The 25,126-nt window shown below is 47.7% G+C and overlaps 1 protein-coding gene and 1 long non-coding RNA gene across 3 annotated transcripts; one reads left to right on the top strand and one right to left on the bottom strand.

Moving 5' to 3' along the window:
* Window positions 1-3,177: 3,177 nt before the first annotated feature.
* Window positions 3,178-13,164, top strand: LOC133243066 (3 beta-hydroxysteroid dehydrogenase/Delta 5-->4-isomerase). 2 transcript variants are annotated; one of them, XM_061409527.1, is made up of 4 exons: window positions 3,178-3,287; window positions 3,424-3,644; window positions 8,266-8,430; window positions 11,946-13,164. In XM_061409527.1, the coding sequence occupies exons 2-4, from the start codon at window positions 3,500-3,502 to the stop codon at window positions 12,755-12,757; spliced, it is 1,122 nt and encodes a 373-aa protein (XP_061265511.1). In that variant the 5' UTR covers window positions 3,178-3,287; window positions 3,424-3,499; the 3' UTR covers window positions 12,758-13,164. The 2 variants fall into 2 exon arrangements, with proteins under 2 accessions (XP_061265511.1, XP_061265518.1); XM_061409534.1 differs by lacking the exons at window positions 3,178-3,287; window positions 3,424-3,644 and adding an exon at window positions 4,157-7,658.
* On the bottom strand, window positions 13,058-19,068 carry LOC133243083 (uncharacterized). The gene is made up of 2 exons (XR_009734972.1): window positions 15,084-19,068; window positions 13,058-13,848 (listed from the first exon to the last, which is right to left on the bottom strand). It is a non-coding gene; the product is annotated as an uncharacterized LOC133243083 (long non-coding RNA).
* Window positions 19,069-25,126: the final 6,058 nt, after the last annotated feature.

The raw sequence follows: 25,126 nt of genomic DNA, 5'->3' as shown, positions 1-25,126 counted from the left end.
CATGACAACCCGCCCCAGTATTCTTGCCTGGGAAATCCCATGGACAGAGGAGCCTGGCAGGTTATAGACCATAGGGTTGCAAAAAGTTGGGCACGACTGAAGCAACTTAGTACACACACGCACGCACATACACAAACCCAGAAATGTTCCAAAACAGGACTATGGTGATGGTTATACAAGTTCATAATTTTACTTAAAATAGTCGAATTGTACACTTAAAATAAGTTAATTTTATGTCATGTAAATTTGTTTTACAGCAAAGATGTCTGAAAACAAAACAAAAGTAATGTTCTGGCCCCCGTCTGCCTTCCCCTTTATCTCTCACCATCTACACGGTTTATCAGTTCCACTCATCGACTCTGAACTCTTGTTCCACTGGTTCTTTGGCTGAAGGCAATCCTCAGAGAGAAACTAGATGAAATCTACCAGCCTCCAACATTTCCAAGAGCTGGGGGAATTAGCTCTTCAGCCCCAGCCTTGGAGGGGATAGGAGGTATAAATGCCCACTTACAGCATCCCCACAGCAGGCAAAGCTGTACGAGGCATCTTGATGACCTCAGATAGGCGCCACAGGTCTCAGTGAGACCGAGGGCCTTTAGTTAGTGCTCAGAGAAGAAGACGCTGTAGCTCAGTGCCTTTCCCAAGCAAGGGCGTTTGAGGCATTGGGAGCAAGTCCCAAGTGACAAGAGGAGGATGTCCACAACGCAGGAAGAGGGGGAGATCTGAAGGAGGGTGTCAAACCCACTCTTATAAAGCATCACTCTCTGCAACTGTTGGCAATTTAAAGAATTCTTTTCAAGTGCTTGTGGCGTTTCACTAAGACAGACCATTTGTACTGAGCCACCAAACAACTGTCAATAAATATCTGAAAATCAAAATCATACGGACTATATTCTCTGCCCACTATAGTATTAAATTAGAAATTGATAACATTATCTAGAAAATCTCTGGTTTCTGACATTTAACAACATGCTTAGGAATAACTCATGCATTAAGGAAGAAACCACAGGTAAGTCAGAAAATATTTTTACCTGAATGGTAACAAAACTGCTAAGGGACTTCCCTGGTGGCCCAGTGGTTAAGACCCTGTGCTTCCACGGTAGTCTGCAGCTTCAGTCTCTGGTCCGGGAACTGAGATCCCACATGCCTTCAATGTGTGCCCCACCAAAAAAAAAAAAACATTGTTGGTTGCAGGTAATATGGTGCTTAAACAGAAATTTGTAGCTTTAAATGCAAATGCCCATTGTAAAAAAGAAGAAATCAAGTATCTAATCTTCGACCACAAGAAACTTGAAAAGTATAAATTAAACACAAAGTACATAAAAGCAAGCAAATAATTAAAACGAGATATTGATGAGAGAAAATAGATAGACAATAGAGGAATACAATAGTAAAATTTCCTGTATGCAGTGTATAAAACTTGATTTTAGATGAATTCTATATTTAAATATACATCCAGAATGATGAAGGCTTTAGAAGAAAAGTTAGGAGAATATCTATCCACTAAATACCAGACTGTAGTTGTTTCTGGGGTAGGTTGGAAGGGTGGGAATTGACTGAAAATGGGCAGGAAAGAATTTTTTGCAGGGAAAAAAAACATTCTAGATCTTGTTTTGGGTGGTTTCTTACATAGCTGTACATAATTGCAATGGTTCGTTGAACTAACGTTTAAGATCTGGACATTTTAAGGCACGTAAATTACACCTCAATCTTTTGACAGTATCTTGAGATGCTGATGGCAGTGGTATTTGGACATCTCTGGGGTATAGGCTTCTGAACCATGTAAGTATCATCCGTTCAAGAATCTACTGAGAGTGTTTTTGCAAACCAAATGTGGGTTGGGTGCAAACATTCATAATAAAAGCTACTATGGCCCACAGCTATAGACCCCTAATGTTGGAGGCATGCCCATCAAATTGAGAAGACATCTTGGGAAGGAAAAGTGAAGCAGGCAGCTCCATGTAATCGTTGGATCAGTTTATCAGAGTGTAACTTACAGAGTAGGGTTTGGTGGACAATGACCCACAAGCATTCACACACGTACTCAGCATTGCTGAGGGGCCATGGGGACAATTTTATAACTAACCTAGGGTATGAGGTAGGTGCTAGGAACTCCTGCATACAAGACATACATTCCTAAATTAGTATTTATGAAAGGGTAACTAGTTTCATGGGTGCCAGGAATACAAATAGTTTCATTGTCGTTTGGGACTAACAGAGCCTAGAGGCCATTTGGCCCTAACAGTTATTAAGCAGTATCTATTGCGTTTCCCAGGTGACTCAGCAGTAAAGAATCCTCCTGCCAATGCAGGAGACACAAGAAACCCAGGTTCTATCCCTGGGTCAGGAAGATCCCCTGGAGAAGGAAATGGCAACCCAGTCCAGCATTCTTGCTTGGAGAATCTTCATTGACTGTTGGGCTATAGTCCATGGGTTCACAAAGAGTCGGACACCATTTAGTGACCAAATAACAACAACAACTAATATCTTTAAAAAAACAAAACAAAACCCTTGATAACAGAGAAGTGGTTCACTGTACAGTCCTGGGTAGGGTTAGTGAAAGGACAGGAGAAACTGTAAGGGACCAAGGTGGAGATAGTTATGCTAACAGCCATATACCTACTCACGTTGTACAGGTCATAGAACTAGACAGTTATCACCAGATAGCTTCCCTTCAACGGTGCTTTTCCTCCAGAAACCCAGAGCTCTGCAGGGGGAAAGAAACTGAGGATCCAGATATGTTGGGTGGGAAAGAAAATTGCCTTCCACCGAATTTAGTGATTGGAGCTTCCATCACTGCAAATTTCTAAACTCTAAACTCTGCAAAACAGCAACACTTCAAAGAACACTCTGACAGAGGAGACAACAGGCTACCATGGATCCACCTCACCCCCACGCCCTCCAGATGTCTTTGCTGCATGAGGCAACAGTTCACAGTGCTGGAGATTTCACCCCGTCCCGTTTAAGTTCACAGACGGTGGATCCCAGGCAGCAGACACTGACTGCCAGGAGCCCTGTTGAGGGTAGAATCAAGAATCTTTATCGCGCTGTGGCCTCGAAGCTTGCTCTCTCCTCCTATGCCTTAGAGGAATGAGGGCTACAAGGTAAAGGTCACTATTGCTTGGAGAGGAAGTGAGGAGATGTGAGCAATGTGTACACTGTAAGAATTCAAGGCTGAGTGGGCTGAGTCAGAGGCAGCAGCATATAAAGCTCTCTCCAGTCCCGTCTTTTGGAGATCTGGAGATCAGAACCTGGGTGCTTTCATCTGGCTTGCCACAATCTGACCGGTTAGAGCTTTTTCACTTTCTTTCTGCTACTCCTGGGAGGTGGGCACAAGGGATTTTTGCAAAAATGGAATAGAAGGAACACAGTGTATCTTTATGAGCACGGAATCACTTGAACTGTCTTTGTGGATCTCTCCAGCATCGTCCTCTGGCCCAAACTGCCCCCCAGTGCTTTCTGGTTCCTGGTGAGCGTTTCTCAGTGCTCAGATTTGGCCATGGCAGGGTGGAGCTGCCTCGTGACCGGAGGAGGAGGCTTTCTGGGCCAGAGGATCATCTGCCTGTTGGTGGAGGAGAAGGATCTGCAGGAAATCCGGGTGCTAGACAAAGTCTTCAGACCAGAAGTTCGGGAGGAATTTTCTAGTAAGTAAGCGAGTGAACTCCGGGAGCTGGTGATGGACAGGGAGGCCTGGCGTGCTGCGATTCATGGGGTCACAAAGAGTCGGACGTGACTGAGCGACGGAACTGAACTGAAGCTCGAGTCATGGGCGTGTAGCTCCCTTTGAAGACTTATGTGGGTGTGGGGGAGGGGGTTCTTGTCTAGCAGCTTAAGGAAAATGGTAGCCAAATCAAGGCTAATCCTGTTATCAGAAAGGAAGATCACAGATGGAGTAATACCATGGTGTAATCACAAGTAGTGTCAGAAGACGGGGTAGGGTAATACATGGTGCAGTCCCAGATGGGTCAGGGGCCCCGACCCAGGGTGAGAGGGTGGGCGGTGGACCAGACACTTAGAATCTGTTCTTCTCATCTAGAAAATCATGTTTCAGTTTTCTCCCTGTCCACGAGTCTTCAGTGTTTCAACTTGTTACTTGTTGTGTACCGTCTGCAAAGAGTGAGCCAGTGCTGTTAACCTGGAGATGCCACCAGTGAGTTCCAGAGCTTCTTGATTGCCCTTATGTTTCTGTGGCTTCACTGAGCATCTCTGTTGAAGGTGAAATAGAAGGAAGAGGGGGTGAAGTGTGTGAGTGTGTGTGTGTCTCTGTGAGCATGTGTGTGTGAATGAGAGAGAGAGGGAATTAGAGAAGGAGCCAGAAAGAGGGGGGAGGAGAGGATGCACAGGCATGCAACAAAGAAGCCAGAAAGAGAACTAGAGGCAGCCTGAATGGAGACACACCTCGAGGGGATTCCCTGTGCGTCTCTTTGTACTATTTGCCTCTCTCCTCATCATCACAAGGACATGACTACAGAATCTGCTAAAGCAGCTCATGGCTCTCTTTCCTGATTGCTGCCCATAGTGCCAAGGCAAACGCTTGATTTATAGTGTATTTTCCAATCTGCTTTGCTCCCGGATCCTCAAAATATCCTTGTGAGGAAGGTAGGAGAGGGTAACACCCGCCTGGACAATGAGGAATTGAAGTCCGCAAAGGTAAAGCGACTTGTCAAAGTCTCTGGGATCGATGGGGAGCAGAGCTCAGACGAGCCCCAGTCAATGGCCCGAGGGCCAACTCTTGACAAAGTGAGTCTTCAGTCTCTCCCATTTCCCGCCTGTGTGCCCCCAAACCAACTCCCTGTCTCCCCTCCCCAGCCCCGGTGGATTGGCCATCTACACACAGGCCCTGGCTGCCCAGGACCCCCGTCCCCACTTAAAGTCCTCCTCCCCAGCTCACTCTCCTGGCCCCTGCCCATCACTCTCTTCTCCTTTCCCCTCCCCGACCTCTGCAAATGTCTGTTTCCTCTACCCTCTGCTTCAACAGTGTCTTTGATTTTTTTAAAAAAATTCACAAATGATTAACACCAACCTTTGGTAATCCCTACATCCCAGCAATATATGCAGGCTGATGACTTATGCCCAGAGAGAGTGATGCTCAACCTAGCGGAACAGCTCCCAAGGTGAATAAGTCAAGTGCTGTGGTGGGTGGGCAGGGGCCTCTGTCAAGATAACGATAGAGAATACTTACAGGGTCCCTTTTGTGCCAGGCGCTGTGCCCAGCGTCTTACGTGTGTCAACTCATTCGCTCCTCATCACAACCCTCTCTCTGGGATGGGTAACAGAGCTTCAGTTTATTTTTTTCTTTTTTTTTTATGAGAATACAGGCATAGAAGAATCCAGTCAATTCAGGCTGCTGTAACAAAATACTGCAGGCTGGGTATCTTATAATTTGAAATGTATGGGTCACAGTTCTGAAGTCTGTGTGTGTGTGCGCTTAGTCGCTCAGTCATGTCCAACTCTGTGACCCCATGGACTGTAGCCCGCTAGGCTTCTCTGTCCCATGGGATTTTCCAGGCAAGAATACTGGAGTGCGTTGCCATTTCCTCCTCCAGGGGATCTTTCCAACCCGGGGATCGAACCTGCACTCCCTGTGTCTCCGGCATTGCAGGTGAATTATTTATCCACTGAGCCATCTGAAGTCTAGAAGTCCAAAATTCAGGCAGGGTCAAGTTCTGGTCAGAGGTCTCTTGCTGGTTCATAGCTGCACCATCTTGCTGTGCCCTCTCTCAGTGGAAGGCATGAGGGATCTCTCTGGGGTCTTTTCTATAAGAACATTAATCCTATCCGTGCTCTCCCTTCATGATCTAATAACCTCCCACATGCCCCTAACTCATAACACCATCAAATTAGGATTTCAACGATGGCTCTGAGGGGACAGAAACATGCAGACATAGCAGAGGTTAACTAATTTGTTCAAGGTTCCACCTCAGGAGACACCAGTTCGATCCCTGGGTCGGGGAGGCCCCCTGGAGGAGGTCATGGCAACCCAGTCCAGTATTCTTGCCTGGAGATTTCCATGGATATACGAGCCTGGAGGCAACAGTCCATAGGGTTGCAAAGAGTCACGCACGGTCTAGCTGCAGTATCTGTGCTCTCAACTGCTAGTCTGTCTGGTAGCTTCTCTCTAGGGCTCCCTCCAACCCCGCTCACAACAGGTAAGCTTACACTGCATATTCACTCTATGCAAAACACTGGCCAAGTCCACAGAGGCTTGGAGGAGGAGGGAGCTAGGGGTTCCAGCTGAGGCATCTACAGCGCCCTCTGCTTGTCACTCTGCATCCTTGCAGACTAATGGGTGAGCGGTCTTTCCTTGCTTGGCCTTTGAGCCAGTCTGCTGAAGTCAGCCTTGAAAGAGAGGAAGGGGAAGGGACAGGCAGGGCAGAGGTGGAGACACAATCAGAAAAAATTCTGCTCTCCAGCTAACTCCTCTGCCTTTGTCCCACTCTGTGGCCTTTTGGGAGTGGAAGGGGCTGGGGCGGAGCTAATCTCAAACAGGCTTAAAGGAGAGCAGATGGTTTTACCAAGTTGTAACCGAAGAAGGAAATTCCATCTATGAGGTCTCTACCTTCACGATCTAATAACCTCCCAAAGGCCCCTAACTCCTAACACCATCACATTAGGATTTCAACAATGGATCTGAGGGGACACAAACATACAGACCAGATGTAGCAGAGGTTAATTAACTTGTTCAAGGTCCCACACCTGGAAAATGGAAAAACTGGATTTGAACCCAGGCTGTCTGGCTGGCTCCTCTGGTGGCTCCGTGGTAAAAAAAATCTACCTGCAATGCAGGAGACTTTTCACTCTGGATTTCTCTCTCGCTGTTCTCTGGCCTCCATTGCCCATTTCATTTAAATTGACTGATCCTGAACTGATCTGCTGTCCTGCAAGTGGGTGATGGGATAGCAAGCAAGGCTTGAAGGCAGGTGGGCAGGCTGGAGCCTTCATTAGAAGTGTGACTTAAGACTATTCCTCTGAGCCTGGATGGCCTTGCCTGTAAAGTGGAAATTGGAATCCCTGTCTCATGAGATGGCTGGGGAAGGAAATTAGAAAGCTGAAAGTCATGTGTGAAATAAATAGCACAAAATAAGTGCAGGGTACTTATCCAAGCTCTTTGTGTGGCATTTATTTCATGGGCTAATCTAAGGTGGGCCTTCCCTGGTAGTTCAGACAGTAAAGAACCTGGCTGCAATGCAGGAGACCCGGGTTCGACCACCGGGTTGGGAAGATTCCTTGGAGAAAGGAAAGGCTACCCACTCGAGTATTCTTGCCTGGAGAATCCCATGGACAGAGGAGCCTGGCCGGCTACAGTCTGTGGGGTCGCACAGAGTAGGACTCAGCTGAGCAACCACACTAATCTGAGGTGATGATGTTGTGCCACCTCCCTGGGCTTCAGAGGAGCCGGAGACCCTGATGACATCTCTGTGATCCTTGGCTAAGATAGTCAGAATGTTAGTCCCTTGGTGGCTAGCTCATTTTCAGCACTGATATCTGCTTTTGATGATATCTAATAAGAGCTCTTGCAGTTAAATTCAGCATTGGGGCTCATTCTAAATTCCTGTTAAAAAGCACCACCATGCTCTTAATCACTCAAGAGGAAAAAAGTCGGGCTGCCTTTGACTCTTCCTCTCAGCCCGTCTCCAGTAAGAACCAGGACCTGGAAGGTAAGGTCTGAAAGTCAAACCTTCTGTACTTCTTCTCTTCTCAACTCCCTCTGCTGGATCCCTGGTTCCAGTCCTCGTCATGTAAACTGTGGTGCCATGGCCCGATTAATCCCTCAATCACCTTGCTTTTTCTTAGCCACCCCCCACCTTGATCCGCTTTATAATACTGCAGCAGGGGGTTGCTTCCTACACCACAATTCTTGCTTACATTTCTCCTTTAATTCCAAATCCATACCCGATTCCCCATTGCATTTAATTTGAATTAAATGCAAATTCTTTCCTTAATGAATTTTATACATGCCGCATGAGTCTCTTTCACAATTTCGTGTTCCAGGTACTCATGACTCCTCATAGCTCAAACTCTCTTTTTTATGTTTTTGGAAGGAGATGGGATGGAAAGAGATATTTGCTGTTTCTCAAGAAATGCTGCACATTCTGATTGCTATGCCCTTGTTGACTTGCTCCTTCCATGGGCTGTTCACCTCTCCTCCCGATCTCTCCTTCCCCTCAGTCTACCTGTCCTTGAAGACCTAGGTAAAATGCCACCTTTATCAGGAAACTTTCAGATGCAGAGAGCTTTCCAGTGACCTGCCTCCTGTTCACACAGAGCTCCAGAGCAAGATCAAGCTGACCCTGCTGGAAGGAGACATTCTGGATGAGCAGTGCCTGAAGGGGGCCTGCCAGGGCACCTCAGTGGTCATCCACACCGCCTCTGTCATTGACGTCAGGAATGCTGTCCCTCGAGAGACCATCATGAAAGTCAATGTGAAAGGTACAGGATCCTGGGAGGAGCTGGAGGGAGGTGGGCCAGTGATAAGGGAGGCCAGGATAAGGGAGGGGGCACCTGGTGAACACCTGTTGGGTGGACACCAAGCATTTTTGCTCATCACCACCAACAGAGATTCCTGGTGGATTGGAGAGTAAATAATCTGCCTACAACTTGGGAGACCCTGGTTCGATCCCTGGGTCAGGAAGATCCCTTGGAGGAGGAAATGGCAACCCACTCCAGTATTCTTGCCTGGAGAATTCCTTGGACAGAGGAGCCTGGTGGGCTATAGACTGTGGGGTCGCAAACAGTCAGATACGACTGAACGACTAACACTTTCACATACTTTCTTCCAATCAACAGACTCATAGCCATCATCCTCAGTTTTTTAGATGAGGAAACTGGGGCTGAGACAGGCTAAATAACTTGTCTAAGGCCCTGTGGAGAGGAGTGAACAGGCTAGAATTTAAACCCACACCTCGGTAAGTCCAAAGGCCACAAAAACCTTTCTCCTGGTCCAATCAAGTGTTGACTCAACTCCAACCTCAAACTCTTGTTCTCCGACCACCTCCTGCCTCCACTGCATTGGAACCAGAACTTAAAAGTGTTTCCTTGGTCATCACGTTAGCCCTTCTGTGTGGTTATAAGCTGGGGGTCACAGGACAGCCAAGAACTAACTAACAGCTTTGTGATATAAGATGCTCCCAGGTCAGGAGTAATGGGCCACAGCTCTGGGCTGGTTTCCTTCAGGCAAGACTTCCTGCAAAGGAAGGATTATAAGGGTAGTGAGAACATTGAGAGAATTTCTGCTCATCCCCGAGAAGAGTTCCTCACAAGAAAACTACCAAAGCTGGTTCACAGTGGTCTGGCAGTACAGAATTAGCCAGCTCTGGTCTTCCTGTAGTATCTTCTTAACAAGACTAGTTTTACATTATCCATAATACCATCTCTTCAGTTCATTTGTGCAGTTGCTCAGTTGTGTCTGACTCTTTGCAACCCTGTGGACTGCAGCATGCCAGGTCTCCCTGTCCACTGTTTCCCAGAGTTTGCTCGAACTCATGTCCACTGAGTCAATGATGCTATCCAACCATCTCATCCTCTGTCACCCCCTTCTCCTCCTGCCCTCTATCTTTGCAGAATAAGGGTCTTTTCCAATGAGTCACCTCTTTGCATCAGGTCATGAGAGTATTGGAGCTTCAGCTTCAGCTCACTACCAGGTCTTTTGTTGTTGTTGTTGTTGTTCATTTTCTGGGGTGTGCCACATGGCATACGGAATCTTAGTTCCCTATCCGGGGATCAAACCCATGCCCTCCTGCTTTAGAAGTGGACCACCAGGGAAGCCCCACCAGGTCTATTATTGAAGAGTAGCTCCTAGCCAGGTGTCCAAAGTATAGCATCTTAAGATCCTTATCCCTTAAATGCTTCCTGGCTCTCTCTGAACTGTGACTTTCCAATCGACTTAAAATCTAGACACTTCGCTCAAGGAATTAGCTGAAATCCCTTATTGGCTTGCTGTGTAGTATCCTCCTCTGATCCCTGGAGGCCAGTCTCTCTAGGACCACAGCACCCCAACCCCCAGCGCATCTGCCTTCCACACCCTGCCCCCCAGAATTAGTCTACACAGAGACTCTTTTTCTAAAGCAACTCTTTGCTTTTGCGTCTCTGGCCTAAAATCACAGTCTCAAAAAAGACCCTTTCTAGTTTTGCCTTAGCCATGCCCCTGGTTACCCCCACACTGCCAAGAGAGTGCTAACGGGTCTTGAGTTTTCAGCTCCCCTACTCCATAATTTCCTACTCTCCACAGCTCCCAGCATTGGGGATTTGAAATCCCTGGGAAGAGTTGGAGGCCTTCATCAACTAAAACTAGGATCACTGTATCACTCTCTGGTTTAGAAAATGCTTCACAATCGCGGTCATTTTTTCTTGTGCAGTTCACGTGAGTGCATGCTCAGTGGCTCAGTCGTGTCCGACTCTGGCCCCATGGACCACAGCCCACCAGGCTCCTCTGTCCATGGGGTTCTCTAGGCAAGAATACTGGAGTGGGTTGCCATTTCCTTCTCCAGGGGATCTTCCCGACCCAGGAATCAAATCTGTGTCTCCTTCGCCTCCTGCATTGGCAGGAGATTCTTTACCATTAGGTCTGAAATATCTCTGCTTTTAGATTTAAATGTTTTTAACGAGGCTGTCTTTCCTGAAAATCAAATTGCACAAAGATATTAAGAGGGTTTTTTTTTAAATACCACTCCAAAGTGATGTTTTTTCCAGGAAATCATTTCTTTCCTGTAGGGAAGACTCTGGGTTACCCCTAGGAGCTAAAATTCTCCCCAGGTTAAGGAATTCTACAAGATCCTCCCATGACAGATATTACCAGCAGAGGGCGCACTCCTTTCTGATTCTTCACCAGGCTCAACATATAAAGCCATTGCCAGGCTCCAGAAGACTAGTATTGAGAAAAGGTTTACCACCTCAGTTTTTCATACCTCCGTAAAAGGAGTCATAGCCAGAATTAGGAGTGGCCTTTGCAAGAAGCAAATCAGAAACACAGTCCGGATCTCCAGCTTCTCCTCACCGTTCATTTGCTCAGTGACAAAAAGTGCTTGTGACAATTTTTTATTGGTCTTCAAAAAAAAAAAGATAAGAAAATACCAACAATTCAATTTATATTTAAGAGTATATATTACTTGCATCTTTCCTGGAGTATCCCCTGGACAGGGAGGCTGGTGGGCTACAGTCCATAGGATCACAAAGAGTTGGACACAACTGAAACAGCTTAGCGTGCACGCTCACATTACTTACATACAACTCTGTGTGTGTGTGTGTGTGTGTGTGTGAGAGAGAGAGAGAGAGATGTGAGTCCTTCAACTGTCCTCCTATGGACCAGAGTTGTCCCTATTCTAAGAGTATGGCCTCCTAATTTTTTTAAGTTTACAACAGCTGTCTTTAGGACTTCCCTCGTGGCTCAGACGGTAAAGAAGCCACCTGCAATGCAGGAAACCCAGGTTCATCCCTGAGTCGGGAAGATCCCCTGGAGAAGAAAATGGCACCCACTCCAGTATTCTTGCCTGGAAAATTCCATGGACAGAGGAGCCCGGCAGACTACAATCCATGGGGTCGCAGAGTCAGACACGACTGAGCAACTAGCACTTTCACTTTTTCATTTCAGCCCACCTTTAATGAGGTGCTGGAGATGACAAATGATCGTTTTAAAATCTCGTTACTGTGCAAAATATAAAGCGGCAACTCGTTCTTTTCCAACATTAAAAGTACAAACATGTTCCATGTAAATCCCCAAAGTCCATGAAATCCAAATGCTTGCGGTCCAGAACCCAAGTCTTGTTCTCCCTTCATCTTTTCATTTTCCCTTTTGTCCTACGGCTTTAGCATGGTTGGATCTTAGCCAGAGATAATGCACTGCTCACATGTAATAGCCACTGCACTTCAGGACGAGGGGCAGACATGGTCCGTGGCAGGGCTGGGCCTGGGCTGTGTCCTGACACTGACGGTGTGCTTCCTTTGGGCAGGTACCCAGCTGCTGTTGGAAGCCTGTGTCCAGGCCAGCGTACCGGTCTTTATCCACACCAGCACCATAGAAGTGGCTGGGCCCAACTCCTACAGGGAGATCATCCAAGACGGCCATGAAGAAGAGCATCATGAATCGGCATGGTCCTCTCCATACCCATACAGCAAGAAGCTTGCTGAGAAGGCTGTGCTGGGAGCTAATGGGTGGGCTCTGAAAAATGGTGGCACCTTGTACACTTGTGCCCTGAGGCCCATGTACATCTACGGGGAGGGGAGCCCATTCCTCTCTGCCTACATGCACGGAGCCTTGAATAACAATGGCATCCTGACCAATCACTGCAAGTTCTCAAGAGTCAACCCAGTCTATGTTGGCAATGTGGCCTGGGCCCACATTCTGGCCTTGAGGGCCCTGAGGGACCCCAAAAAGGTCCCGAACATCCAAGGACAGTTCTACTACATCTCAGACGACACGCCACACCAAAGCTACGATGACCTCAATTACACTTTGAGCAAAGAATGGGGCTTCTGCCTGGATTCCCGGATGAGCCTTCCTATTTCTCTGCAGTACTGGCTTGCCTTCCTGCTGGAAATAGTGAGCTTCCTGCTCAGTCCAATTTACAAATATAACCCTTGCTTCAACCGCCACCTAGTGACTCTTTCCAACAGCGTGTTCACCTTCTCCTATAAGAAAGCTCAGCGAGATCTGGGGTATGAGCCCCTCTACACTTGGGAGGAAGCCAAGCAGAAAACCAAGGAGTGGATTGGCTCCCTGGTGAAACAGCACAAAGAGACCCTGAAAACAAAGATTCACTGACCTGGGAGTGACAATGATGGGAACGTGGACATTAGTTAGTAGATGTCTATCGAGGGCTCCCCTTGAGGCTTCATACAGAAAGTAACACGGACACAAGCCTGGGTCCTCCTGCCTCCCTTTTAGAAGATGCTCACCTTACTATCTGCCTTCCGCCACCAGAAACTGTGTCTGTCAATGGCCCAAGTGGGAGCTTTCTTGCCTACCCGCCTCCAGGGGACAGACAAGGTGATTTGCTGCAGCTGCTGGCACCAAAATCTCAGTGGCAGATTCTGAGTTATTCGGGCTTCTTGTAACTTCGAGTTTTGCCTCTTAGTCCCACTTTCTTTGTTAAATGTGGAAGCATTTCTTTTAAAAGTTCATATTCCTTCATGTAGCTCAATAAAAATGATCAACGTTTTCATGACTAATCTGGAGGAAGCCGTGGTTTACGTGAAAACAGTCTCTTTTGTTTTCCCCTCCATTTCCAGATATCAGCCTTTCCTATTCAGAGAAGCAGCATGGGACTGGGTTGGGCAGAGTGCTGGGGAAGTGGACAATGGGATTGATGAGGACTTACTACGTTTTAGGCACCTACTGAATGACTCACTTATTTAACCCTCACCAGAAACCTACGAGGTAGGGATGACTGGCTATTCCCTTTTATGAATAAGGAAACATGTTCACAATCACACTAACTAGTGAGAGACCAGGACATTTAACCCAGAAAACCTTGAAAACCCTTATCTGCCACTGAATTGTGTCTCCTGCTGGTGAATGAGCTGCCAGGGTGCAGCGGGAGCTCTGGACATGGAGTATTGACTCTTGGGAGAGCCCAGATCTCTTGGGTCACCTCCTTCTTGCCCGGTCCTGTGCAGGTGTTTGAGGAGAGGAGGACTGAGGAGAGCCCCTCATGGAATCTGGGAGGTTTTCCTACCCTCGTCAGCCAGGAGGAGAGGGAGAGGCAGAGGTGCAGCCAGCCTCACTGCCAGTGCCAGTGTCCTTGAAGGTCCCTAGAACACACGTGGATGGATGCGTGTGTTGGCCACTCCGGTAACTCAGAAGTCAATAATCCAATGTTCTTTCAAATCACGGTGAAGCCACATGACAGGTTCCTAGGCAAGTAAAGGGAACAGATGTGAATGTCCCTGAAAATGTCTCTCCCACTCGGTGCAAAAGTAGAGATTTAGCTCCTCCAGATTTAGCTCCTGCTCCTCCTGCTTCTCCTTCCTCCTCCCCATCTCTCCCTCACCCTGCCTCCTCTCTCCCCTTCCCTCTCTCCTCCTCAGCCTCTTTCCCTTCCCTCCATCGCTCCCTAACCACTAGCCCTCTCATCCTTCTCAGGGTCCCCGAGGAAGGGAGGCCAACCGAGACATGTTTGGGGACTTAAATGATGACATGTTCATTAACTGACTGGAGGACAGGCAGTCAAAAGAGACCCTGTCAGACCAACAAGGACCGTGCGACCCAAAGCAGGAGAGGAGGTGGCCCGGGGAGGGTGGGGGGTGGGGGCAAGGGGTCGGGGGCGGGGAGGTGGGGCTGTCTCTTCTACTCTGGGGGTCGCCTGTCTTTGTGAGCCACAGCTACAAGAGTCACACCCAACACCAACATGGCCTCTCTCTTACCCAGGGAATTTACAGATTATGAATTCAGTTGAATTTGATGCGAAGGAGATTGTTTAAGTATTCACTCTTAAGGGGAAAAGGGGAAAAGCACTCTGGCCCGGAGGAACAGGTTTCATCACCTTCAAAACCCCAAAGGGGAAAAAAATTAAAAAAAACAAGGGACAGAGGATCAGCCCTGGGAGATCAGTAAATGGTCCCAGGGGTGAGACAAAGTGAGAGATGGAACACCCGCTTCCTCCAGTACACAAAACACAAGAGGCAGCCTCTGTCCAGCCTCGTGATATGCAAACCCTCATATGTTTATGCCGATAAGGAAGGAAGGAAAGGAGGGTGGTGGAGTCTGAGACAAAAGTTCCCTCCAGCCGTTTTTAGTCTAGTGAAATCCCACAAACATAAACCCGCCAGAGCTGTTCTCCCAGGGGAGGGCGGTGGCATTGTCACCAAAGGGCAAGCTGGTGTGAGAGAAGAAAGAGGAGAGCGGATCTGCCCGGCTGTTGGTCTCTACTGAATAAGCATAAAGACCTGGGAATGCTTTGACCAACGAAGCTGCGTCCTTACTGACACTGGGCTCCCTGACACCCGCGCGGGGTGGTCCGAGCTCGTGCACAGGAGCCCTAGGTGCACTACAGGGGAAGCACCGCACGGGGGCAGCAGAGACCCGGAGGGAAGAAGGAAACCGCCCCGCAGCACTACTCCCCTCCCCGCCCGCCCACCCCGACACACACCTGGGTGACTGCGTGGGGTACGGCCGAATGAGTGAACGAAAGCCAGCTACGTGCTCAGCCACCAGGTTAAGTGCTCTGGATACTGAGTCTGGAGAACGGAGCTGAACAGAAGTTACTGGGAAAAGCCTCAAGGACGAGGTGGGACCGCAGCTAGGTCTTGGAGGAGGGAGATGGGACTTAGGCAGGAAGTGAGTGAGCGGGTCCAGGCAGCGGGAAGAAGCTGAGTAGTGGTAGGGGCAGGCGGGGTGGGGCTGGCAGAGAGGAGGAGGAGGGAGAGCAGAGAGGATTCAGGTCCGCCAGGTGAGAAGGGTTTGCCAGGGGAGATTAGGTAGTTTAGACTGCCCCCCAAGCTTGAGGAGGCAAGCCTCAGAGGGCCGAGGTGGAGCTGGCAGGAGGGTGACTGGCCTGGGGAAGGAGGGGCAGAAAAGCAACAAAGGACCTAAAGGGGCTGGAGGAAGGCAGACCCGACAGCTGTGGTGGAAACTGCAGGACAACTACTATATTCTCAATTACCTTATTAACAAACAGATGAGGACAATGACAAAACCCAACCTCACAATTTCTCCTAAGAAATCCCAAATATCCCCCAAACAGTCAAAATCTGGGAGCTCTGGGATTGAGACCTACCTTCTCCCTGAAGGCCTAAATGCTTGTAGGCAGCCTGGCCCACCCCAGAATGGATGGAGCAATTTAGGTCTGGATCACACTTCATGTGTACTCCAGGTTTTTTTCTGCAGAAATTTCAGTGTGTTTAATGACAAGGTGCTAACCTGGATCTTGCTGGGGTGTACTGTAATATATGATACGTACCCTTATTACCTTGTTAAAATCCAAAAGAAATCTGAATTCCAAAATATATCTAGCCCTGAGGGTTTTGGATAAAAGAATGCGAACCTCAACCAGCAAAATTATGAATGAAGTATGGTTCTAACACACTTTATATGAGTGTGTGTGTGCTCAGTTGTTCAGTCCTGACTTTTTGCAGACCCATGAACTGTAGCCCGCCAGGGTCCTCTGTCTGTGGGATTTCCCAAGCAAGAATACTGGAGCGGGTTGCCACTTCCTCCTCCAGGGGATCTTCCCAACCCAGGGATCGAACCCTCATCTCTTATGTCTCCTGCATTGGCAGGCAGGTCCTGTACCACTAGCACCACCTGTGCCTGCTAAGTCGCTGCAGTCATGTTGGACTCTTTATGGACCTATGAACCATAGCACTCCAGGCTTCTCTGTCCATAGGATTCTCTAGGCAAAAATACTGAGGTGGCTTGCCATTCCCTCCTCCAGTGAATCTTTCCAACTCAGGGATCAAACCTGCATCTCTTGCATCTCCTGCATTGGCAGGCAGGTTCTTTACCACTAGTGCCACCTGGGAAGTCCCATATGTATATATAATAATACTCAGTCAACATCCAAAAGTAGGTAGGCTTATTATCCTAGCCTGATATATGAGGAAATGGAGACAGAGAGGTCAATAACTTGCTCAAGGTCATCCAGCAAGTTGTGGTTCAGTTCCAGTAATAAAAAGCTTTTGACTTCAAAGATCTTACATAAAGATGGCAAACTCACATGCCTGCAGGAGCCAGGTACCATGTGTAAATGAGGCAGGCAAGAGCTAAGAGGCCTCAGGGAGTGGTGAGGAATGTGGTGTGCAGGGAGCACATACTTTGTCTCGGGGGGGCAGCAGTCACAGAGCCCCCCTTCCCATTACTCAAGTGGGAATATACCCCAAGTCACCAGATCTTCTGACTCTTCAAGGAAAGCAAAGCTTCCTCATTTTTTATGTGAAATCTTTTGATTTCTAAATACTGTCAACTTATTCTAAATTTTAAAAACAGTGTGAAGACCAGTTCTGGGAATGGGACCAGTGTGGGTTAGTGCTCAAATTTTATGTGTAATAGCTTATTTCTTAAAAATGGGCGGTGAGGGGTTGAAGGCAATCTGTTCATTTTTGGCGCTAGGTCTCGAGTATACATAACATTATCTTCTATACTTTTCTGTATGTTTGATATAGGTTATAATTTTCAATACATTAATTTTGATTTTAAAAAAGAGTTCAAAATATCAAAACATATCTGTGGGCTGGACTGACACCTAAGGCTTCTGGTTTTGCATCTCTGCTCTCAGTCTAGTGGAAGTAATAAAATATGAGACATGGTGAGTTCTGTGCACAGTAAAATGTACCAAGTGCCCTTAGAAAGGTAAAATGCTTTTGGAGGGTCCTCTCTGGGTAGGGTACTCCACAGAGCCCTTGCACTGGGGCTTAATGTTGACAGATGGGTAGGACTTCAACAGGTAGAAACGTGGGGGAATATATGCCAGGCAGAGGTGATAGAGACAGGAAAGATACAGAGGTGAGAGAGGGGAGTCATTTTCAGGCAGCAAGGAGACCAGTGTGGAAAGAGCAGATGCGGGGGAGAATGGAGGATACAACTGGAAAAACAATGGGTTGCCTTGGGTCACCTATAGGAGACTGCCTTCCTTCCCCTTCCAGAGGCCATGTGACATTTAACTGCATGTCACATGTCTCACTGTCTCTGGAAAATTAACTCTTTAAGAACAAGGAGCTTGTCTCCATACCTGCCCCCTCTCCCCATGCCCCTCAACAACAAATATGGGTAGTCAGACTATAGAATGTGGAGGTTATTCAGTATACAGTGGGAAACCACTGAAGATTCTTGTTCAACTGTCCCTGGAAGATTACTTTGGCAGCGATGTGTAGAATGGATTGGAAAAGATTAAAAGGCTACTTCAAGAATGTAGGCAAGAAATAAAGGCTTGATTTATGTAGTGTTAACAAAGGGAACACACCGGGCAGCTGAGGCCAGCCTGAGGCAGAACAGACGCTGCTTTGGGCAAGGCCTGAGTGAGCAGCCCATGTACCCACTTCCTGAAGCCAGGGATCTCAGTGCCCTTCCCTTACTCTCCCTCCAGCCTATCATTCAATCTTATGGGTTTCACCTCCCAGACACCTCCCGAAGGTGTTGTCTACCTCCCTGGTAACCCAGCCTGGTTCAGACCTCCCTGCCTCAGAGTCATTATCCGTGAAATTCATTCTCGGTAGTTTTGCCAGAGTTATCCATCCAACATAAAAACTGACCATGTCACTCTCTTCTGTGAAACCATCCAGTGGAGGAGCCTCAGGACTCTTAGGATAATCCTGAGTGTCTTAAGACAACACAGAAAACTTCTCAACAGACTGGTGGTTGCCAAGATGGAAGGAAGAGGGGGAGGATAACTGGTTAGCAGATGTTAAGTCTTTATATATAGAAAGGATAAACAACACGGTCCTATTGTAGAGCACAGAGAACTATATTCAATATCCTGTTGCTACCAAACAGGGTTCTTGGCCTTTCCCAATCAATAGAAATTGACTAGAGGCCAGATGAGAAATTCAAGCAAGGCTTTATTGGGGTCCCTGCTGCGGCAAAGGGGAACGAGGACAAACAACATGTTCCCTTGCTTGCTCGTTCCCCTGCTGGGGGGGCAAGCTTGTTCCTTCTATGGGGTGAGGGTAGGGTGTGTCCAGGGGTCGGGTTTAAGGGGTGGCTTAGGTGCTGTGCCCACCCTTTTGGTGATATTGTGTGCAGGGGGCATGCTCCCCACCCCCAACTTTTCCTCAAGGCTCTTCAAAAGTGGCAGTTTTTTTTATTTCTTTGTATCTTTTGGATCCAGAATTTGCCCCAGCTGAACCCCAGTTATTTTTGCCCCAGGACAGAACCCCTAGTCCTGTATAGTTCCTTTGTATTTTATTTCTTGAGGAGAGGTGTGTCCAGGTGCAAGCATTGCCACAGTGCAGCAAAGTGTCCCAGGTCCCAGGCCTGTCTCACTATTATGAACCATAATAGAGGAATTTTTAAAAATGACTGTGTGTGTATATATATATATATACACACACACACATATTAACACAATGTTGTGTTAATGGCTGCTGTATAGAAGGGATTCAGTTTTGCACACATACATATATACATTTCTATGTAGGTATATATATGCTGCTAAGTCGCTTCAGTTGTGTCTGACTCTGTGCGACCCCATAGACGGCAGCCCACCAGGCTCCCCTGTCCCTGGGGTTCTCCAGGCAAGAACACTGGAGTGGGTTGCCATTTCCTTCTCCAATGCATGAAAGTGAAAGGTGAAAGGGAAGTTGCTCAGTCGTGTCCGACTCTTAGTGACCCCATGGACTGCAGCCCACCAGGCTCCTCCGTCCATGGGATTCTCCAGGCAAGAGTACTGGAGTGGGGTGCCATTTCCTCCTTCAGGGATACATGTATGTATGTATATGTATATTTATGTGTATACATATATATACATACACAGATATATATATATGTATGTATGTGTGCATAACTGAGTCACTTCTCTATAGCAGTAATTAACACAACACTATAAATCAACTACAATTCCATTTTAAAAGAAAAAATCTTAAGAGCTAGCCCCTTGTCTACCTCTCCAGACTAAATTCCTGCCAATCTCTGCCCTGTCTCCAGATTCTCCAGCTTTATGCTCCAGCAGCAGGCCAAAATTGGGAGCTGCTGGCATGTATCATCTTCTACATATTCCTGTACCAACGCATGGTGCTCCTTCTGCGTTGGGCTCGCCCACCTCTCCTGCCACATCCTTCTCAACTCCTTATTTAACATCCAGCGCTTCCCATTTCATCACCTCTGCACCGTGTGGATATCTCATTGCTATTCATGTATTCCGCCTCCCTCACTACATGGTTATATTCTTGAGGGTGAGAACTCACCATTTCATCTCTATGTCCCCTATGCCTGGTCCTGTGCCTGTCACAAAACGGTCACACGATGGACAGATGACAGGTGGATGAATAGACAGACAGACAAAACACACACAAACAACTGAATTGCTGAGGTGGGGAGTGAAGGGAGGCAGGGAGGCAGAAGAAATGACAGTTCTGGAAAGAATTCAGCGATAACGTCAGGGTGTTAATGAACCTGAAGAAGTTAGACCTTCATTATGAGAATCAGCAAAAAGAGAAGCCACACTTCTGCTTAGGGGGTTAGGGGTAGAAACATGAAGAGTGAGTGAGTGATGAGTAAGTGAAGAGAATATGAGAGGAAAGAGGCTTTTGTGAAGGCAAAACTTAGCTGCTAAGATTTTAAGGGTTCTAGAAATTAGATCGGAGAAGGCAATGGCACCCCACTCCAGTACTCTTGCCTGGAAAATCCCATGGACAGAGGAGCCTGGTAGGCTGCAGTCCATGGGGTCATGAGGAGTCGGACACGACTGAGTGACTTCACTTTCACTTTTCACTTTTCACTTTCATGCATTGGAGAAGGAAATGGCAACCCACTCCAGCCTTCTTGCCTGGAGAATCCCAGGGACGGCGGAGCATGGTGGGCTGCCGTCTTTGGGGTTGCACAGAGTCGGACACGACTGAAGCGACTTAGCAGCAGCAGCAGAAATTAGATACACAACCTGAAACAACCTCATGCCCAGAGAGTTTTTGAACTACAGAAGAAAGGGGATCCCACTTTTACTGAAAAGCTGAACTCATAAGAAAATCTCCCATTCCCTTAAGTGACTTGGGAAGCGTGCGTGCTCAGTCATGTGACTCTTTTCGACACCAAGAACCATAGTCCACCAGCCTCCTCTGTCTATAGGATTTCCCAGGCAAGAATACTGCAGTGGGTGGCCATGCGCTCTGCCATGGGATCTTCCTGACCCAGGGATCAAACCTGCGTATCTCCTGCATTGCAGGTGGATTCTTTACCACAGAGCCACCAGGGAAGCCCAAGTGACTCAGGGTAAGGACAGCTCAATCCCTCAAGCTATAGCAAGTGCTTCTTAAAGCATCAAGGGAGGGGACTTCCCTGGTGGTCCAAGTGGTTAAGAATCCACCTGCCAAGGCAGGAAACATGGGTTCAGCCCCTGGTTCGGAAAGATCCCACATGCTAAGAGACAACTAAACCCATGCACCACAGCTACTAAAGCCCACACCCCTAGAGCCTGTGCTCCACAAGAAGAACCACCACAATGAGCAGCCCTCACACTCCAACTAGAGAAAGGCCGCATGTAGCAACGAAGACCCAGGGCAGCCATAAACAAATAATTTTAAAAAGCATCAAGGGTGTCTGGGAGAAGTTCATGGGGGAGTCCTTTTCCTATGTCATGGCCCAAGATCCCAGGGGTCTTGAGCAGGGAGGGGATCTGGTATTTCAAGGCGTGAAAGAAGTTCATTATGACAGAATGGAGGCTGTGTTGGGATGGAATCCAAGAAAAAGTGGATTGACCACTCCATTCCCAAGGGCAGGGGGCCCTGATAAGTGATAAGTGAAGTTGCTCGTCATGTCTGATTCTTTGCGATTCCATGAACTAAAGCCTACCAGGTTCCTCTGTCCATGGAATTTTCCAGGCAAGAGTACTGGAGCGGGTTGCCATTTCCTTCTCCAGGGGATCTTCCCGACCCAGGGATCAAACCCAGGTCTCCTGCATTGCAGGCAGACGCTTTACCATCTGAGCCATAAGGGAAGCCCAGGGGGCCCTAAGGTTAGTCACAAACTCGGGTACAGTCACCAGTCTGTCTGAAAACTGAAGCTTCTCATATGCAGTCTTTCCATCATAAACAGAAGAAACTGCACCAGCAAAGACAGCCCTTCTTCCAAAATAGATGCTGGAGACAGGGGGTGGGCATGAGGTGGGCTACTGGCCCTCCTGGCATAGACATTGGCCCTTAAGGTAGGGAGAGCCTACTCACAGCCGGGGATCTATATTCCTTCCCCCACCAGCTGGAGTGTGAAGTCACTGGTAGTTATTAGCAGGGCATCTTCACCAGCATGTGGATTGTGAGGTGACCCGTGTTTGACTTCATGCTCTGCCGCGAGGGCCCCCCCTTTGATTTTGCAGAGCCCTGAAAATTACACAGCCAGCCCTGATTAGGAACATGTCTGTCAGCAGTGGGCAAAACAGCTCTTGCTTAATCATAGGTATACAGGGAAGGCTGTCTGCTGGGGAAAATCAAAGGAGCATCTTCTGCAGATGTCTGCTCTGAACTGCTTCCATTGAATCAATCCCTAGTCTCCAGCAACTTGGGGGGCCTGGAACCTTTCAGTCCGGATGAAATCCCTCCAAATACATAGGTGGGAATGCCAACCTGAGCACTGCACACACACTGATACCTTTTTTTCAACCTTCTTAAGCATAGGACAACTTGGTACTTGGGACACTTTGCCACCCACCTCTTTGGTTTCCAAAGCTGAGCATCTTGGTCACTGTGATGAGGTGACCCACCTCATCACAGTGGCTACAGAGGGCTGTGAACAGTGTGACTTGGATTCCATCGGGGCAGCTGGGAATTGAAAACCAATGGAATGTCTGAAGTTAGCAGAAGTGACCTTGAAACACAGGCAGGCAGCAGGGAACTACAGACACTTGAGCTCTGGCCGGGAAAGACAAGAGCACGACACTCGTCTGCTCAAGCTGGGACCTCCTCCTCTTTCCCTCCAGTGGCAAAATTTAGGAAGCAATTTGACTGCCAAGTGCAGCTGAGAAAAAGAGAAATGTGTGGAATTTTGCTTTGTTAAGTGAGCTGAGACAAGGGATGAAGGTCAGAAAGAAGGGAAGGCAGGCTTTCTGCAGTTGGCAAATACAGAGAAGGGCTGGTGGCAGCCAGCGATGCCCCTGGGGCATTATCTGGGGAACAGCAAAGACAGGCATTCTTCCTGACTCTTACTTATTATCTTTAACTATGTGGGGAAGGCATGTGTGAAACAGAGGCCTACCAAGAGTAGACAGGCAGCAGAGCCTGCTGTATCTGACAATGCCCTTTGCATCTGACCGGTCCCCTTTGTACCCCATGGCAGACAAAAGGATTTGCGGCTTAGGAGTCTTACCTAACCATAATCCCCAAGGAAGAAAGGAGGTGCTTAATTCATCCTACAGACCTCCCAATCCTGGCTGAGTTTCCATGAAATACCCATTAAATCACCTGGGAAGCCTTTATAAAATCATGGGTACTTGGACATCACCCCAGACCAGTTAACCAGTGCCTTGAACAGTTTGTTTGTTTGCGAGAGGGTTGTTTTTAAAACTCTCCAGATCAAACCTGTCAGTCCTAAAGGAAATCAACCCTGAATATTCATTGGAAGGACTGATGCTGAAGCTGAAGCTCCAATACTTTGGCCACCTGACAGGAAGAGCCGACTCACTGGAAAAGACCCTGCCGCTGGGAAAGAGGGACGACAGGAGGAGAAGGGGGTGACAGAGGATGAGATGGTTGGGTGGCATCACCGATTCAATGAGTATGAGTTTGAGCAAACTCCAGGAGATACTGAAGGGCAAGGAAGCCTGGCGTGCTGTAGTCCATGGGGTCACAGGGTCAGACATGACTTAGCAACTAACAAGGTAAACCTACTGTGCAGTTAATGTTATATTAAGAAAATCTGTCTGAAATGAATCAAACCTGGAGAATTCTAAGTTGACGAGACATACTTTCTCTAACTGGAACATGGATAGAGGCTGCTCTAATTAAAGTCCAGGTTGAGCATCCCCTCACCAGGCAGCACCTAAGGCCAGGTTTACTGTTGTGTTCCCATAGGGCACTGAACAGGTACTTCAAATGCTTGGTTTAACATAGCTTCCCAGGGTCTAGGAATTAGACTGGTGGTTGCTTCGGGCCAGAATAGTCAGGCTCAGGGAGAAATGCTGCAATCAGAACTGACTGCCTCCTTACGGGACTAGAACCCAGCAGTTGCTGGCCCTGCTCAGCAGCCCAAAGGCTGTGGATATTCACTTGAGGAGGTAGTTGCGATCACTAAAAGAAATTAAGCTGCCTTTCATGCTCTTTTCTATTACTTAGAACCCCTTCTTTTCAAACTGCTGTGTCATTGTTTTCATGGGCAGAGACTAGCTAGAAAATACTTTTAGCACAAATTCAGTCTAGCTGATAAGTTGCATTCCATATAATCTGGAGTCATTAAGCTATATTTTTGAAAACTGGGTGGAAGAAAATACTTTGTTGTGTGATTCAGGAATACATTTTTTACAGATTGGAAGCGGGACCTGAAACTGTTTCCCTCCTCCATCACTGTAGTTTTCCTGCCTACTGCCAAAATCCCCCACAGATTGCTTCTTACAAGGAATGAAGACAGGTCTTTGGAAACTGCAACAACAGTATAACATTAACACATTCCCAACAGCCCAAAGCCACGTTAGTGCAGAAATGTTGCTCTGAATTATTGGCTAGAATGGGCAGACTACTTAGACATCAGCCAATTCCAGAATGTTCTAGGATCCACCTAGACATTCTAAATCAGGAGTGCGCAAACATTTTCTGTAAAGATTCAGGTGGTAAATATCTTGGGATCGTGGGTCACATATAGCCTCTGTCACAACTACTCAACCTTGCCATTTTAGTGCACAAGCAGCCATAGACACTATGTAAGGAAGGCTAAGTAGAACTGTATTCCAATAATTTTTTTAAAAAAATTTATTTGTCTTTGTTGGGTCTTAGTTTCAGCACTCGGCGAAGGCAATGGCAACCCACTCCAGTACTCTTGCCTGGAAAATCCCATGGGAGGAGGAGCCTGGTAGGCTGCAGTCCATGGGATCGCTAGGAGTCGGACACGACTGAGCGACTTCACTTTCACTTTCACACACTGGAGAAGGAAATGGCAACCCACTCCAGCGTTCTTGCCTGGAGAATCCTAGGGACGGGGGAGCCTGGTGGGCTGCCGTCTATGGGGTTGCACAGAGTCGGAGACGACTGACGCGACTTAGCAGCAGCACCAGCAGTTTCGGCACTCAGGATCTTTTGCTGCAGTACTTGGGCTCTCCAGTTGTAGCGGGATCTTAGTTCCTTGACCAGGGATCACACCAAGTCCTCTTCATTGAAAGGTGGATTCTTAACCACTGGACCACCAGGGAAGTCTCCCAGTAAAATTTTATTCACACAAAGGGAAGGGTTGGATTTGGCATCTTGCTGACCGTTGTTCTACCAGAGCATAACTTCCATAGATTGAACTGAGTGCTATTTAATGGGTGACAAGTGCTATTTAATGGGTAAAGAAGAAAGACTGACATGG

This window comes from Bos javanicus, chromosome 3 (assembly GCF_032452875.1).
Source record: "Bos javanicus breed banteng chromosome 3, ARS-OSU_banteng_1.0, whole genome shotgun sequence".
NCBI lineage: Eukaryota > Metazoa > Chordata > Mammalia > Artiodactyla > Bovidae > Bos > Bos javanicus.
Note: the sequence above shows the minus strand (reverse complement) of the source record. Positions and strands in the feature narration are given on the sequence as shown.